At 44.1% G+C, this 15,274-nt stretch overlaps 1 protein-coding gene across 2 annotated transcripts in view; it reads left to right on the forward strand.

Annotated features, from left to right (window-relative positions):
• The window catches only part of PRKCB (protein kinase C beta), a 382,229-nt gene that overhangs the window by 305,627 nt on the left and 61,328 nt on the right, over window positions 1–15,274 (forward strand). For both annotated transcript variants that reach the window (XM_007988069.3, XM_007988070.3), the window contains exon 10: window positions 10,598–10,771. In XM_007988069.3, the coding sequence (XP_007986260.1) occupies window positions 10,598–10,771 (174 nt within the window). The remainder of the gene's footprint in view (window positions 1–10,597; window positions 10,772–15,274) is intronic.

Raw genomic sequence — 15,274 nt, forward strand, 5'->3', positions numbered from 1 at the left:
ATCTTTCTCTATTTTGGATGCACCATCTGAATTAATCAAGTTAGAATCTTTTCCCAATCACTGTTTGTTAGTCAAGCTTGCAGACTCTGACAGTGCTAGATGTTTTGGTCTCTTCTCCCTTGCCTCCTCCTCCTCCTCCTTTTCTGATTCTGTTGTAGGGATGTTATTAAGAACACCATCCACAGCACAGTGTGTTCAAATATCCATGCAAAACATTTCGTTTAGACCTACTTCTAGAAGCTTATTTTTCTCCTCAAAACATTATTTTTGTTATAGAAAATATGAATTTTGTTATGTTTCATGTATTTCTGATTGCTTTGGTTTCCAGGAAGCAGAAAGAGAAAGTAGGAGAGAGAGAGAGAGAAAGAGGGAGAGAGAAAGAGAGAGAGAGAGAAGAAAAGAGGGAGAGGAAAGAAAGAAAAGAGAGAGAACGAAGGAGAGACGGAGATGGCAAAGGAGGGAAAGAGAGAGTATGTATCTATAAGGTATATATGCATACACATGTATTTACTACATTCTTTTCTTCTTTTTTTCCTTTTGAGACTGAGTCTCACTCTGTTGCCCAGGCTGGAGTGCAGTGGCATGATGATCTCTTGGCTCACTGCAACCTCCACCTCCCAGGTTCAAGTGATTCTCCCGCCTCAGCCTCCCAAGTAACTGGGATTACAGGCATGTGCTATCACGCCCAGCTAATTTTTTTGTATTTGTAGTAGAGGCAGGGTTTTACCACGTTGGCCAGGCTGGTCTCGAAATCCTGATCTCAAGTGATCTGCCTGCCTCAGCCTCCCAAAGTGCCGGGCTTACAGGCATGAGCCCCCAGGCCCAGCCACTACATTCATTTTTAACTACCTGTGTTGAGGTATAATTTACAGAAGACTCACCTGTTTGTTTCACATAATCTTGAATGATCCCTCAACTTCTTTGTGAAATATGAGTTGGATGGAGCCGTATGTAAATTAAACAATGCTGACACCCAAGGAACTGAAGATCTTTAGTGACCTTGATCGAGGAGATTTTTAAAGCAACTTCTACTCATGAAATCCTTTCATTCATTGATTCAGCAGATATGTATTGAGTGTCGACTGTGTGATAGATGTTGGGGATATGACAGTGGGCAGCTCAAATAAAATGCCTGCCCTTATGGAGCTTCCACTCTTGTGAGGGAGAAAAATAAACAGATATTAATATAACGCCCATGTGGTAAGTGCTGTCAAGAAAAGCAAAGGAGGGGAAGGGGATGGAAAGTGACAATGGGGGCTACGAGTTTAGAGAACGTGATAGGGACGGTATTGGTGACAGGGTCACACTGGAGTGTGACCTGAACAAGGGGAGGGAGCAAACTGTTGATTGCCCCTAGGGGAAGAGTTGTACAGGCAGGAAAAGCAGAAGGCAGGGATCCTGAGAGGTGAGATTGAGTCCCAAGTGCAGTAGGAGGACAGAGGAAAGCCTTGGGAAGGTGGAGTGACATGAACAGACTTGAGTTTCTAAAGCATAGTTCAGGTGTGTAGAGAATAGAATGGACCAGGTGCGGTGGCTCACGCCTATAATCCAGCACTTCAGGAGGCCAAGGTGGGAGGATCTCCTGAGGCCAGGAGTTCCAGACCAGCTGTGGCACCAGAGTGATACCTAATGTCTACCAAAAAAGAGAGAAAAGGAGAATAGAATGTTTATGAGAGCTGGAAGAGGGGAAGCAGAAAACATGGCAGGGGACAATTGCCGGAAACCAGGCTAAGGATCAAGGTGGCTCAGATCAGCAAAGAGGTTGAACTTAGTGTATATTTTGAATGTAGAGCTGACAAATCTTGTGATTGTACTGGATGAGAGATATAAGAGAGAGGAACTGAGGGTGATTGGATTTGACTTTGGTCTTCTGGCAAGTGTATGTTGAAGTTGAGCAGTTGAGAAGCAAGATCTTGGGTCCCTGGCTGTCTCTGCCCTCGCACACTGGTGTGGCCATTTGCACAGCTCCCTCAAGACAAAGCTCCCGGGCCAGTTGAAAACCAGAGGTTGGTGCTTTGTACAAAGCTCACCATCATCCCCCTTTGTTGTCTGCTAAAAAGATGATGTTGACGATCACCACTGTAATGGCTAGAATTGTGTCCTCATAAACAATGTATGTTCAATTTCTAATGAAGGTGGCCTCATTTGGACATAGGGTCTTTGCAGATATAAGCAAGTTAAGATGACGTTACTCTGGATTAGGGTGGACCTGAATCCAATGGCTGGTGTCCTCGTAAGAAGAGGGACATTTGGATACAGACAGAACACACAGGGAATAATGCCATGGGAAGACAGAGGCAGAGATTGGAGTGATGCGCTTACAAGCCAGGGAGTGCCAAGGGTAGCTGGCAGCCAGCAGGACCTAGGAGGGAGGTGTGGATGGAACAGATCCTCCCTCAGAGTCTTCAGAAGGAACCAACCCTGCCAACACCTTGATATGGGACTTCCAGCCTCCAGAACTCTGAAGCAATAAATTCCTGTTGTGTGAAGTCACTCAGGTTTTGGCTCCTCCTTGTGGTCACCCTAGGAAACTAGTAGAACCACCAGGTATTAAGTATTTATAATTTGCCATGCACAGTGCTAAGTTAAGGTGTGGACTTAGATACTTTATCCCGTAAAACTCCCTCAGCAGCACCAAAAGCAAAGTATTGTTGCCATCTCCGTTTTATAAGATGAGGAGACTGAGGTTCAGAAAAAAGTGGATTTCTCAAGGTCGTACAGCTAGTATGTGGCAAAACTTGGACACATACCAGGTTTTCTAACTCTAAAAATCCATGCCCTAACCATTATGCAACGCTGGGCCACAATCAGGGGCCGAGATTCCAGGCACGCTTTGCCATTGGGATTCGCCGGTAAAGTTCATCACCACAAACTTTCCAGCCAGGAATCCCTGGGCTACTTTCCTCTGTTTTATTTGCTGTCATCAGAGTTCTGCTATTTATCACATCTCTCCCAGAAGATTCTTGGGGAACAGATGTGGCTTGGAATTTGATAAGAACGTCACTTCAACACATCCTTGCAGTCTGTTTGGAATCCTCACCCTGGAGAGACAGGGACAGCTGAATCAACAGCCCACGCCCTCTATGTTGGTATTAAAGTTTCTGGAAGCTCCAGAAACTGCTTGAGACAATTAATAAGAGATCACTTCCATTTAAAGAAACATTTTAGAACGTGGGCATCACCAGGGCCAAGGCAATGGCTACTTTTCTGCTCTTTTCCTCTCCCATGGCAAAACTTCACAGCATATGTGGAGGCAGAAAGATCTGCCCAAGCCACTTGATGGAAGCAGGGCCATGTTTGTCCTGTTTACTGGGCACATCACCAGTGCCTAGCATCATGCCTAGAACAAAATTCCCAATAGAGCTTGTAGACCCGATGGAAGAACTGGAATCGTGACTGCAGCATGAATGCACACCAAGCTCATCTCGCCAAGCAAATGTTAGTGGTTGTATAAGAAATAGAAAAAGGAAATGACTGTTCTGTCTGTGGCCATGTGCAAGGTGGATAGCAAAAGAAGAATAGGACCAGGATCTAAAACTGAACTTAAAATATTCTAGCAATAATTTGCTCACCACTGAACACTTGGCACTTAGGGCTTGATGATGGGGTGTGTTTAAGGGCATGGATTTAGGGGACAGGTAACTAGGTGTCACTTCCTAGTGGAATACGGACAAGTCACCTAGCTTTGCTAAGCCCTCCCTTCTTCATCTGTAAAATGAGGATAGCAGCAGTTTCCACCCTACATATTTACTGTGGTAATTAATAAGATAATGCATATTGGAAGTAATCAGTGGGCATGGACATGGTTATTGTTATAAAGTCCAAACTAGTCCCAACATTGCCCTTTTTTTCTTTGGCACAAACACTTGGCCTTTGAGTATCACAAATTCTTTATTTAGCCACCCTACTTGGTGGCCAGATCTCTCTGATTCTATTAGAGACAATTATCTGCTACATCTCAGAGAGATGCGAGTCAGCATCTGCAATTTGATTTCTGAAGCCCAAGTGCTCATATCCTTGTAGGAATCATAGGCCAAGGTTTGTAGATCCAGATCGTTTAATCCTAAGGGAGCACCGTTCTTTTCCCTTTGGCCGAAATATGCCTCCTGTACCCCCGCCTTGCTAGTCCTACTGATATCATCACTTCCCCAAGAGCATCTTTTGCAGACCCACTCAGTGAGGTTAAGTCTTCCATTTAAACACTCCAAGAACAATGTGTACTTCTGTTTCAGGGGTCTCATTATGATTGATGTTAGGTTGTTATTTGTACAGGAGTGTAAACTTCATGAGGGCAGGAACCTTGTCGTTCTAAATTCCCAGTGCCTATCTCAGTGTCTGACACATCCTAGACCCTTAATTAATGTTGACTGAATGAATTGTCTAGCCTTCTAGGTACTGGATAAGTCTAGGAAAGTTGATGCATTTGGAAGGCACAATGAATTCCATCTCTGTCACCCCTCTCAGTTGAAGCTTTAAACAATATTGTTATTATTGATTGAAGAGCATGCATAACCAAACCCAAGGTGACAGGGACCACAGCTGACCAAGCTGGGTTGCAAATTAAACTGCAGCCATTTTTGATCATGTGGTTACTCTTCTTTTCCCTGATCCTTCTTGAAACACTTATTCTAAAACAAGGGTCAGCAGACTATTAGAGCCTAGGCTACTGCTTATTTTTGTAAATAAAGTTTTATTAAACCACAGTTACACTCATTCACTTGATCCAGACCGCCCTGCAAAGCCTATAATATTTCCTGTTTGGCCGTTTGTAGAGAAAGAGGGAATTTGATAAATCTGTTCTAGTTATCTATTGCTATATAGCAAATCATCCCCAAACATACAGGCTTAAAACATCAGCCACCCTATATTATCTGTCACGGTTTCTGTGGGTCAGGAGGTTGGGAATGACCACTGATTGGTTGTGGCTTGAGATTTTTCATGCAATGGCTGGAGCACCTGGTCATGAAGCTTATCATGTAGTACCAGGGTTTCTTCATGGGGTCTTGTGCCCTGGTCTAGCATGGTGGTCTTGGGGTCGAAAGGAAATAAACTGACAGAAGCTACAGCCTCAGAAGTCATGGAGGGTCTCTTGACCACATACTATTCATTAAGGCAGCCACAGTGCCTGCCTGGGTTCAAGGGAGAAGGCAGAGACTCTGGCTCTGATTGGAGGAGTATCAAATATTTGTAGATGTGTTTTAAAACCTCTATAAAGTATCACTTCCTTTGTGCTATGGGGACAGCTCTCAAAATGTAACTCCAAGAGAGGACAGAGAGATTTATATCGAAAACGAAAGCTTGATTAGAATAGTAGGAAGAAAAGGAAAGTTTTCTCTCATCCTATTAATGATTGCTGAGAAAGTGTTAGGAAAATCAGGATGGAAGGATTCTGTCAGCTTTACCTATTGACATCTCCTAGCCACCTTTTTAAGTGAATCAATTTTGATACTATCTGGTGATTATAATCAAGATAGGAAAAATATATTTATTAAAATGCAGACTCCCAGGACACAGCCCAGAGCTCCTGAAGGAGAGGGAGTGCTTGGAATCTATATTGTAAGCAAAGACGCTCAGGTGATTCTGACATAGGCAGGAGGCACAGTCCTTTATAAAGAGTGGAATTTGCCTCGTTTAAGGTCATATACTGACCTGATGCTACTTGGCTTCATGTATTCTAATTATTATTAAGAATTAAGCTACCTATGTAATAATTTTGTCTTAGGGATCTCTAAGATACATAAGTAATATAAATAAAAATAACTTTATTAGAGAGATATAAAGGTTTCTAACAGAAAACAGCTAAGCCTCATGAGAGGCTGGAAACTGAAAGCAAGGCCTCTGCTTGTTCTCTTACCTTCTTTGGTTTTTTTCCCCCTCTGTCTCAAACATCTATTTTCTTCCTCTTTGCCTGCACAGTGGTAGAAAAGGACCACGCTAGGCTGGGTGTGGTGGCTCATGCCTATAGTCCCAGCACTTTGGGAGACCTAGATGGGTGGATTGCTGAAGGTCCGGAGTTTGAGAACAGCTTGGGCAACACGGTGAAACCCCATTTCTACTAAAAATACAAAAATTAACTGGGTGTAGTGATGGAAGCCTGTAATCCCAGCTACTTGGGAGGCTGAGGCAAGAGAATTGCTTGAACTCGGGAGGAGGTCAGCCAAGATCATGCCACTGCACTCCAGCCGGGGCAACAGAGTGAGAATCTGTCTCAAAAACAAAAAACAGAAAACAAAAAACAAAAAACAAAACAAAACAAAAGAAAAAGAAAAAGAAAAGGACCACTCTAGGAAGATCTGTATATTCTCTGTTGAAGGACCCAGGACGGACTCCTTGGAATACCCTAATTCAAATTCTTAGGAGGGGGAATCCGATTGGTTTGGCTCAGGTTGAGGAGCTTACCTCTGATCCAATCAACTGTGGCCATCTGTGTCCACTGCCCAATCAGAAGGTTCTTCTAATAACAAAGTTGGAAGAAGTGAAAGGCATGCTAGGATTTTCATTTCCCAATTAAACTGCAGTCATTTTTTATCACGTGGTTGCTCTTATTTTCCCTGATCCTTCTTGAAACACTTGTTCTAAAACGAGGGTCAGCAAAATCCTGGAGCCTAGGCTACTGCTTATTTTTGTAAATAAAGTTTTATTAGACCAGGGCCACACTCATTCACTGGATCCCGATCGTCCCGCAAAGCCTGTAATATTTCCTGTTTTGCTCTTTATAGAGAAAGTTTTCTGGCTCCTGCTCTAGAATTCAGTTTGCTTCTAATTCTAAATTTTTGCTGTGCTTTTTGCATGTCAGTTCTGTTTTCCTTTAATCAGTATAGGGCACGTTGTTGAGGACAGGGCAAGACACTGGAAATCTTCACACATCCCTGTTTGTTGATTTTTAAAACTATCTGTACAAATGCAATAGTATTTCCTAAGATGCAGAGCACATAGCACTGCTGATTTGCAAGAAGATTTCAATTGCTACTTGAGATTGTTTTAGGTGCTATGTAGTTGTGCTATTAAATAAAATTAAGTCACATTATGATAAGGTTATTTTCTGTGTCTTTTACTCTTTCTAATTACTTGAACAAGAAAATCTCATTTGATGGCAATATGCTCTCTAACAACTTTCTAATATAATTTTTTCCTTTAACAAGGAGAAGACACAAAGCCTGACTCAGAACCTTCAGCAGCCAGCAGTATATAGCTAGAATTTACTGGCACTGCTTTGCTTTTATTTATTTTTATGCTTATCTTCCATTTATGACTTGTGATACTGGCTTGCCATTAATAGTGGTGATATAAGTTTCCTTTTCAAATTTAGTTAAGTTGAAATGTGACTAGATTTTTAAAATGCTAAGCAAATAACAGTTTAGGTGGCAGGAAGAAATGTGAAAAAAGGGATATGAATGATTGAAGTGCGGAAAAGCCTGAGCTACAGTAACTGACATAGTTTCGAAGCGGCCCTGGTGCCCAGAGGAGGGAGTGGCGGATTTGGTCTAAATGGAACCTCCAGATTAGAGGAGGAGATAACAGCCCTGTGGAATCTCAGATTTTCAAAGCAGTGCAAGAGCATGGAAGGACGTCATAGACAGTGGGAGTCAAATGTTCAAAGGAAAAGAAAGAACAGGATGTGGTCATGGAATTGTTTGGCTTTCAAGAGCCACTGAAGGGCTTTCAGCATTCAAGTGGCACAGTCAGAGCTGCATTTTCAGAACAATCATTAGCTGAAGCAAGTTAATCTCCCTGAGCCTCAGTGTGTTTATCTACGAAATGGGGGTAATTGACACAGATGTAGGATGTCCACTGCTGTCCCTGATGAAGGGGGAAATTCCCAGCCATTCTGCCCTGTCTCTCTTCCATGCGGAAGGCTAAGATGTCCTATCATCACTGCATCTGCACTGAAGGTGTCTAGGGCTCCTCCTTCTCTTGACTGGGGGAGTGGGAGGTAGTTGCGGATATTCAGGATTGTTGGATGGTGCCTTGACCGGTGATGATGGGTCAGGAAAGATGTATTAGTCTGTTTTCATGCTGCTGATAAAGACATACCCAAGTCTGGGTAATTTATGAAAAAGAGGTTTAATGGACCCACAGTTCCATGTGCCTGGGGAGGCCTCATAGTCATGGTGGAAGGCTAAAGGCACGTCTTACATGGTAGCAGACAAGAGAGAATGAGAACCAAGAGAAAGGGGAAACCCCTTATAAAATACTCCGATCTTGTGAGACTTATTCACTACCACTAGAACAGTATGCAGGAAACCGCTCCCGTGATTCAATTATCTCCCACCAGTTCCCTCCCACAACAAGTGGGAATTATGGGAGCTACAATTCAAGATGAGATTTAGGTGGGGACACAGCCAGACCACATCAGAGGGTGTCCACTGTCAAGGACAGCTCAGCAGCAAGCCCTTCCTACTGGGCTCTGGAGTTTCTCAGCTGAAAATTCTTCTGGTCCCTCTGTTCATTTGTCTTCCAGCTAAGTCACCTCCCTGACCCCTCCCTGCACTTGTCCTGGCCCCAGCTCTCTCTCAGATCCGAGAGCAGGAAGTCCCTGTCTCCATCTGACTCTACATCTTAGGAAAGTGACTCCCTTGAGTCGTTGTTTCTGTGTTAGTAAGCATTGAGGAAGGAAAATACAGCCCTTGGGTACCAGAGAGAGAACAGAGGGAGGCAGGAAATAAACTGAAGACACCCATCCTAGCACTCGGAGCCCTGTCTTGCCATGCATGTAAACAAATGGGTCTGCAGGAGCCACTCAGACTGGCAACTCTTCTTTTTTGTTGTGGTGCTGGAGAGGAAAGAGGTTAATAAGAGTCCTCTTGCTGTGGAAGTGTGTGACAGGGACCCTTTTCCTAAGGTGTCCCAAATCCCTGGGTCTGCGTGGCCTTTGCCACTCTGGCTGTGATGAGAGAGAAGATGGTGAGTACAGGAGATGGGAACGCTGTGAGTTGGCAAGCTCAGCCCAGAAGCTTCAGTGCATGGATGCATGATCTGGAAGCTTCTGTGCATGAGTTTAGCCAGACCTTTTGGTGCCGGGATAAGAGCTGGGTGGGGTGTGCAGAGCTGCCTTCCTGTTGCTAAGCTTGTTCTGTGTATCACCCCTTCTAGCCTCAGGTCTCTGTTGTATCCTCTGGTCCTCCAGCTGAGTTGGGTGTAGCATCTAATTTCTTCGATCACCTGAACTCTGGCCCTAATTGGTTCCCTTACCCTCCTGAGCCTTGATTTCCTGCAATATGGGATTCACAGTGGCACCTACTTCCTAGGATCTTATGCAATACAAATGAATAACAATAAGTGAAAACCTGGAATTGTTTGGTCTGTAGAAAAGTGCTCAAAAATGTAGTGGTGATTAACATTATTGCCTGCAAAATATCTGACACAGTGTATACAGTGAATACTTCAATCTGATTGTTTCTTCCTCCAGGAAGCCTTCCTAGAAGCCGCCAAACCAGGTTAGGATTCTTCATAATGTGGTTCTGCCTTGTGCTTCCTATAAGGCTTCTTGAGAGAACCTGCTGGTCATTGTTCTCTCTGGCACAATCAAAACCAAAGAATGTTCAAAGAATGCTCCCCCTGGTTGGAGGAGTGGGAGAGGGGGTGACACACAGAAAATACTGATGTGTCTGTGAGCGACACTGGTTAACTGGCCCTGAATATGACCACAGCACAGCTCATAGAAGGAAGCCCCAAGACAACAGGAGAGGCTGTTAAAATATTAAATTAATCATCTCTGTAATTAATTTGCAAAATCTTTCCACCTCTCTGGAGTTAAGGGTCAGAGAATGTGCTTGTTTGTTTATTGCTGTATCCCCAGTGCTTAGCAGGTTCTTAGTGAACATTAAATACTTGAATTAATAAAGGAACAAGTGCCCTAATTGTAGTTTTGTCAGTCATTCACTCATTCCCTCGTTCAACAAATGTTTATTGAACATGTACTGTGAGCCAGGAGCTATTGCAGGCTCTTGGGTTACACCAGTAAACCAAACCAGCAAAGATACTTGCCCTCATGGGACTTACCTTCTAGCTAGGCACTGATGCATTGCCTCTTACCCCAGAGGGATCAATATACAATCATCTCCCCTGGAACCATCCTCTCTTGATTGAATTCAGCTATTCAAAGTGTGAGGTCAGGGCTGGATGCAGAGTCAGCCCTGTAATCTTAGCACTTTGGGAAGCTGGGGCAGATGGATTGCTTGAGGCCAGGATACCAGCCTGGGCAACATAGTAAGACTTTGTCTCTACAAAAAATAAAAAATAAAAAAATTAGCTGGGCATGGTGGCACTTACCTGTAGCCCTAGCTACTTGGGAGACTGAGGCAGGAGGATCGCTGAGTCCAGGAGTTCGAGTCTGCAGTGAGCTATGATCATGTAACTACCATCTAGGCTACAGTGAGTCATGATCGTACTACTGCAGTCTAGGTTGGGTGGCAGAGCAAGACCCTGTGTCTGAAAATATGAAAGTGTGAAGTCAATGGAAAACATTATCTATTGTTTCAGAATCAACAGAGGGCACTTATACAAAGCTAAGTGTGGCTACAAATGAACACCAGCTGCTCATAACTGGCCCCCAGACTCCTTCCAACTGCCCTGACATGCTTGCTCTCTTTCCCAGGTCATGCTTTCAGAACGAAAAGGCACAGATGAGCTCTATGCTGTGAAGATCCTGAAGAAGGATGTCGTGATCCAAGATGATGACGTGGAGTGCACTATGGTGGAGAAGCGGGTGCTGGCCCTACCCGGGAAGCCGCCCTTCCTGACCCAGCTCCACTCCTGCTTCCAGACCATGGTAACTTGTCCCATGACCCTGGGTATTCCACCTCCAAGGCTTCACTAGGCTTTGGCCAAAGCTGTCTTAGCAGCACTCACCACAGAGATACCTGCACCCTTCTCTTTCTAGACACAGAAAGATGTAAGGCCTAGGGAAGTCAGCTGAGAGTTCTGAGGTTGCTACTGAGAAATGCTCTCCCCTGAGGCAGATGCTGTCTCAACTCAGATAAAGGAACTCAAGCAATTGTTTTTATAATCAACAGAGCAGGGCCTTTCTCTGACAGCAAGGGGTGACTTGGGGACAGGAGCTGGGTGAAAAGGTTCACAGCTTGTGGCTCTAGATGGTTCCATTCAGCCCTCCAGCCCTTTGGATAAATGCACGAGTACATCTCTGCAGGTTGCCTGAGGCCTTTGCATGGGCCTCGTTTGAGGGAGGATGTCTCCTGAGAACACAGCCCTCGAGGACTCTCAGGGAAGGTACACCGTGTCCTGGGAAGGAGCTAGTGAACTCAGAGCCATAGCTGCCAAGGTGAGAAGGGAGCTTTTGTCCACTTTCTGCTCTTGACTGATTTCAACCATATCTGCAAGAGCAAGAGTCCCTGCTTTAAGTAACGTCTTACCTTTTCCCTGTTCAAATTAGACCTTGGTTTCCATACCCAAGGAGATGGAGAGGTCAGAGCCCAAATGCGAAGGGGTACAAAGTTAATTGATGCCTTTTAGGCTTCTCAAGGCCAATGGCCTGGTGACTTAAGATGTTTTGGGGACTTTTCAAGATTAATTTTGACTCTATCCAGTCCTCAACTTACTGAGTGACTGATTTTAGAGCCCAACCCACATATGAGATGGGACACTATAGCACTTTGCATCTAATTTGATGTCTTTAGTGATTTCCCTCTCTCTTTAATTCTTTTCTTTTATCTGTTCTATTATCTGCTGAAGATATCCTGGGCTGTGTGACCTGTCGCATTTTTATGGTCTGGGTTTCCCTGACGAGAGAGGCTTGGGGCACCTCAACACGTTTCCTCTGTCTTCTGTATTTCGCGCAATTGGCAGCTGGTTCTGGATGCTTGATCAGACTCAGCTAGGATCTCTTTGGCAAGACCATAGATGGTGGCCTGTTCTTTCATCTGAAGGCATATAATGGCTGGTTGTCTCTCACAGTGACGTTGGCAGCGACTGATGCTTGGTGCCTAGATCTGTTCATTCATTAGGGATTGTAAAATGGTGATGTCCTAATTCTATTGTTTATTTTTCATTTACTAGTGAGAATGCTTTTATAAAGAAGGGCCTCCCTTTACCTATTACTTGGTTCCCTGGTGGTATAGTTCATGTGAAAAAGGCAGGATAAATGCTTGATTCTTTCTCTTTATTTAATAGTTATCAAGATAATAAATAGGTTCACTATTGTGCTCCAAAGGTGGCTAAAGTTGGCTTTTTTTTTTTTTTTTTTTCTAGATGGGTTCTGGCTCTGTCTCCCCAGCTAGAGTGCAGTGGCATGATCATGGCTCACTACAGCCTCGATCTCCCATGCTCAAGTGATCTTCCCACCTCAACCTCCCTAGTAGCTAGGACTAAAGGCACACACCACCACGCCCAGCTAATTTTTGTACTTTTAGTAGAGACCGGGTTTCACCATGTTGCCCAGACTGGTCTTGAACTCCTGGACTCAAGTGATTCACCTGCTTCGGCCTCCCAAAGTGCTGGGATTGCAGGCATGAGTCACCATGCCCGGCCAAAGTTGGCTTTTAAAATAAACTGCTTTGAGTGGAAGAAGAGAGACAATAGAAAGCAAAATATTAAGTGAATGATAATTTACATCATGCAATGGAGACTTGGCAAAGACCAGGAAAGGAGTACACCTAACCTTGCTAGTCCAAATCTCTAGTCTTACTATGGGGATTTAAGGACTAAAGGTGTTCAAGTGGTGATAGAGAGAGGGCTGGGATTTAAACCTCTAGGCTCCCCTGCTCTCCTACCTTCTGCCTTTTCCATTGGTTATCCCCAAATGGATTCATTGACATCATCAGGCAAAGGACAGTCTCTGTGCAGTAAATCAACTAAGAAAGGGACCTTGTTCCTAGCAAAAAGGCCGAGCAGCAGCAGTTTTCCATTTCAGTTGGATATGTTGAGAGAGGGAGAAATTAATCATGGGTGACTAGTGTTCATTGTAGTATATTTGTTTGTGATTTATTGATTTAAAAGTGATTAAATAGAGTAGATTTGAGATAATTCTTTTAATATTGAACCATCCCACTCACCTCATCATATTGCAATATGCTTTCTGGAATTAGAGACTAGGGCCTGGGTGTACATAGAAATTTTGCAGAACTGTGGGTCCTCTCCAGGGATTGTCATGTGCCAGGGAAGAGAGACTGAGAACCATGAGAGCCTAGAACACAAGAGCTCAGTGGGTTTGGGTCTTGCATGGTGACATGATTTGGCTGTGTCCCCACCCAAATCTCATCTTGAATTGTAGTTCCCGTAATCCCCATGTGTCGTGGGAGGGACCCAGTGGGAGGTAATTGAATCATGGGGACGGTTACCTCCATGCTATTTTCATGATAGTGAGTGAATTCTCACGAGATCTGATGGTGTTATGAGGGACTTTTACCCCACTTCACTCTGCACTTCTCCTTGCTGCTGCCATGTGAAGAAAGACACGTTTGCTTCCCCTTCTGCCATGATTGTAAGTTTCCTGAGGCCTCTCTAGCCATGCTGAACTCCAAGTCAATTAACTCTTTCCTTTATAAATTACCCAGTCTCAGGTATGTCTAATGGACTAATGAGAATGGACTAATGCACATGGGAATGAAGACCTCCCCATGTTGGAGACCAATGCAGAATCTCCCCATCCGGCAAAGTCAAGGACGGAACAGATTGCTCTCTCAGTCACTGAGGGTCAGATGAAGTCGTTAATCTATCTCTAGGCACTGTATCGATTGAAAGAAAAAAGTGCTTGTGGAGACGCACTCACTGCAAGCAAGAGACCCTGGGATGCCAAGTGCCGTTGGCTGAGGGAAGAGCAGATCCCCTTCCATCTCACCTGCACTCTGCGCATATGCTCATTGAGTGAAGTGCTCCAATTTAAATTATTTTTTCTCACTTTTTTTGGGCTAAGCACATATATTTTAATGTTGCATAAATTAAATGTATTTTCAAAGACTTATAATAATGCCTACTATATGTGAGGCACAAGGCAAACAATTTTAAGTCTCATGACAACTTAGATAGGTTCTGTCATCATTCCCATTGTGTAGACCAGGGGACTGAGGCCACACAGCTAGTGCATTTCAGGACCAGGATTTGAACCCAGGCAGTCTGGCTTTAAAGAATTTTGCATTTAACTGCTATGCTCTGAGATCTTTTTTTAAAAAGTTATATATTTATGTATATGTATATGTATGTGTATTATATGTATATGAATAAGTATATGTATTTTTAGAGACAGAGTCTTGCTCTGTGGCCCAGGTTTGAGTGCAGTGGAACAATCATAGCTCACTGCAGCCTTGGACTCCTGGGCTGAATAGATCCTCCTGCCTCAGCCTCCCTAGTAGCTAGGACTGCAAGCATGCACCACCATGCCCAGTTAATATTTAAAAATATTTTGTAGAAACAGGGTCTTGCTATGTTACCTAGGCTGGTCTCAAACTCCTATGCTCAAGCAATCCTCCTACCTTGGCCTCCCAAAGTGCTGGGATTACAAGTATGAGCCACCACGCTCATCCTGAGGTCTTTTGAGTGTGGATCACCCAAAGACCACTCCACCCGACACCCCTGGGTTGGAATCCGCCCTGCAGGCCTGTCTCCAGGCTCCACCAGGAGCCTGTGCTCTAATCTAGCCATAGTCACCTCTCACCTGTTTAGTGAAGCCACAGTACCTCCACCTCTTAGCTTCTCTATCTCTGCATGAAACTTGACGTTCCATCTGAGCCTCTACCATGCATGGGTCTCCAACAAGGTTGCTTCATTCCAGCCTCACAAAAATCTTGCAATGAAAGTGATTATCTACTGTCCCATTTTGCAGGTGAAAGGATTGAGGATCAGGGCTGCATGGTAGTTCTTCCTCAACACAGCACTGGGTCATTGGCTCATTGAGCTCAGAGCCCAAGCTTTTGTTAGTACATCATGTTGAGTTACCACCAAAATGGACTTGACAATGATGATACAAACAAGAACAAAAAGCAGCAGCTAACAGTAATAGGTTGAGCACTCTACTCAGCACTTTAGCTGTGTTATCACATTTTATCCTCCTGATACCTCTATTGGAAAGGTACTATTTCTAACTTTAATTTACAGACAAGAATGCTGACATTCAGAGAAGTTAAGTAACTCATGTACCGTCACACAGCTGCTAAGTAGTGGAGCTAAGATTTGCTCTTCAAGACTCTAGAACCCCAAACCTGGAAGCCTTTGCTAACCTACCTGTGCCTTAACTTCACATTCTTGATTTTGGTTTATAGAGTATTTTCACTTTACAGCCAGGCACAGTGGCTCATGCCTGTAACCCCAGCACTTCGGGAGG

Source organism: Chlorocebus sabaeus, chromosome 5, assembly GCF_047675955.1.
Source record: "Chlorocebus sabaeus isolate Y175 chromosome 5, mChlSab1.0.hap1, whole genome shotgun sequence".
Lineage (NCBI taxonomy): Eukaryota > Metazoa > Chordata > Mammalia > Primates > Cercopithecidae > Chlorocebus > Chlorocebus sabaeus.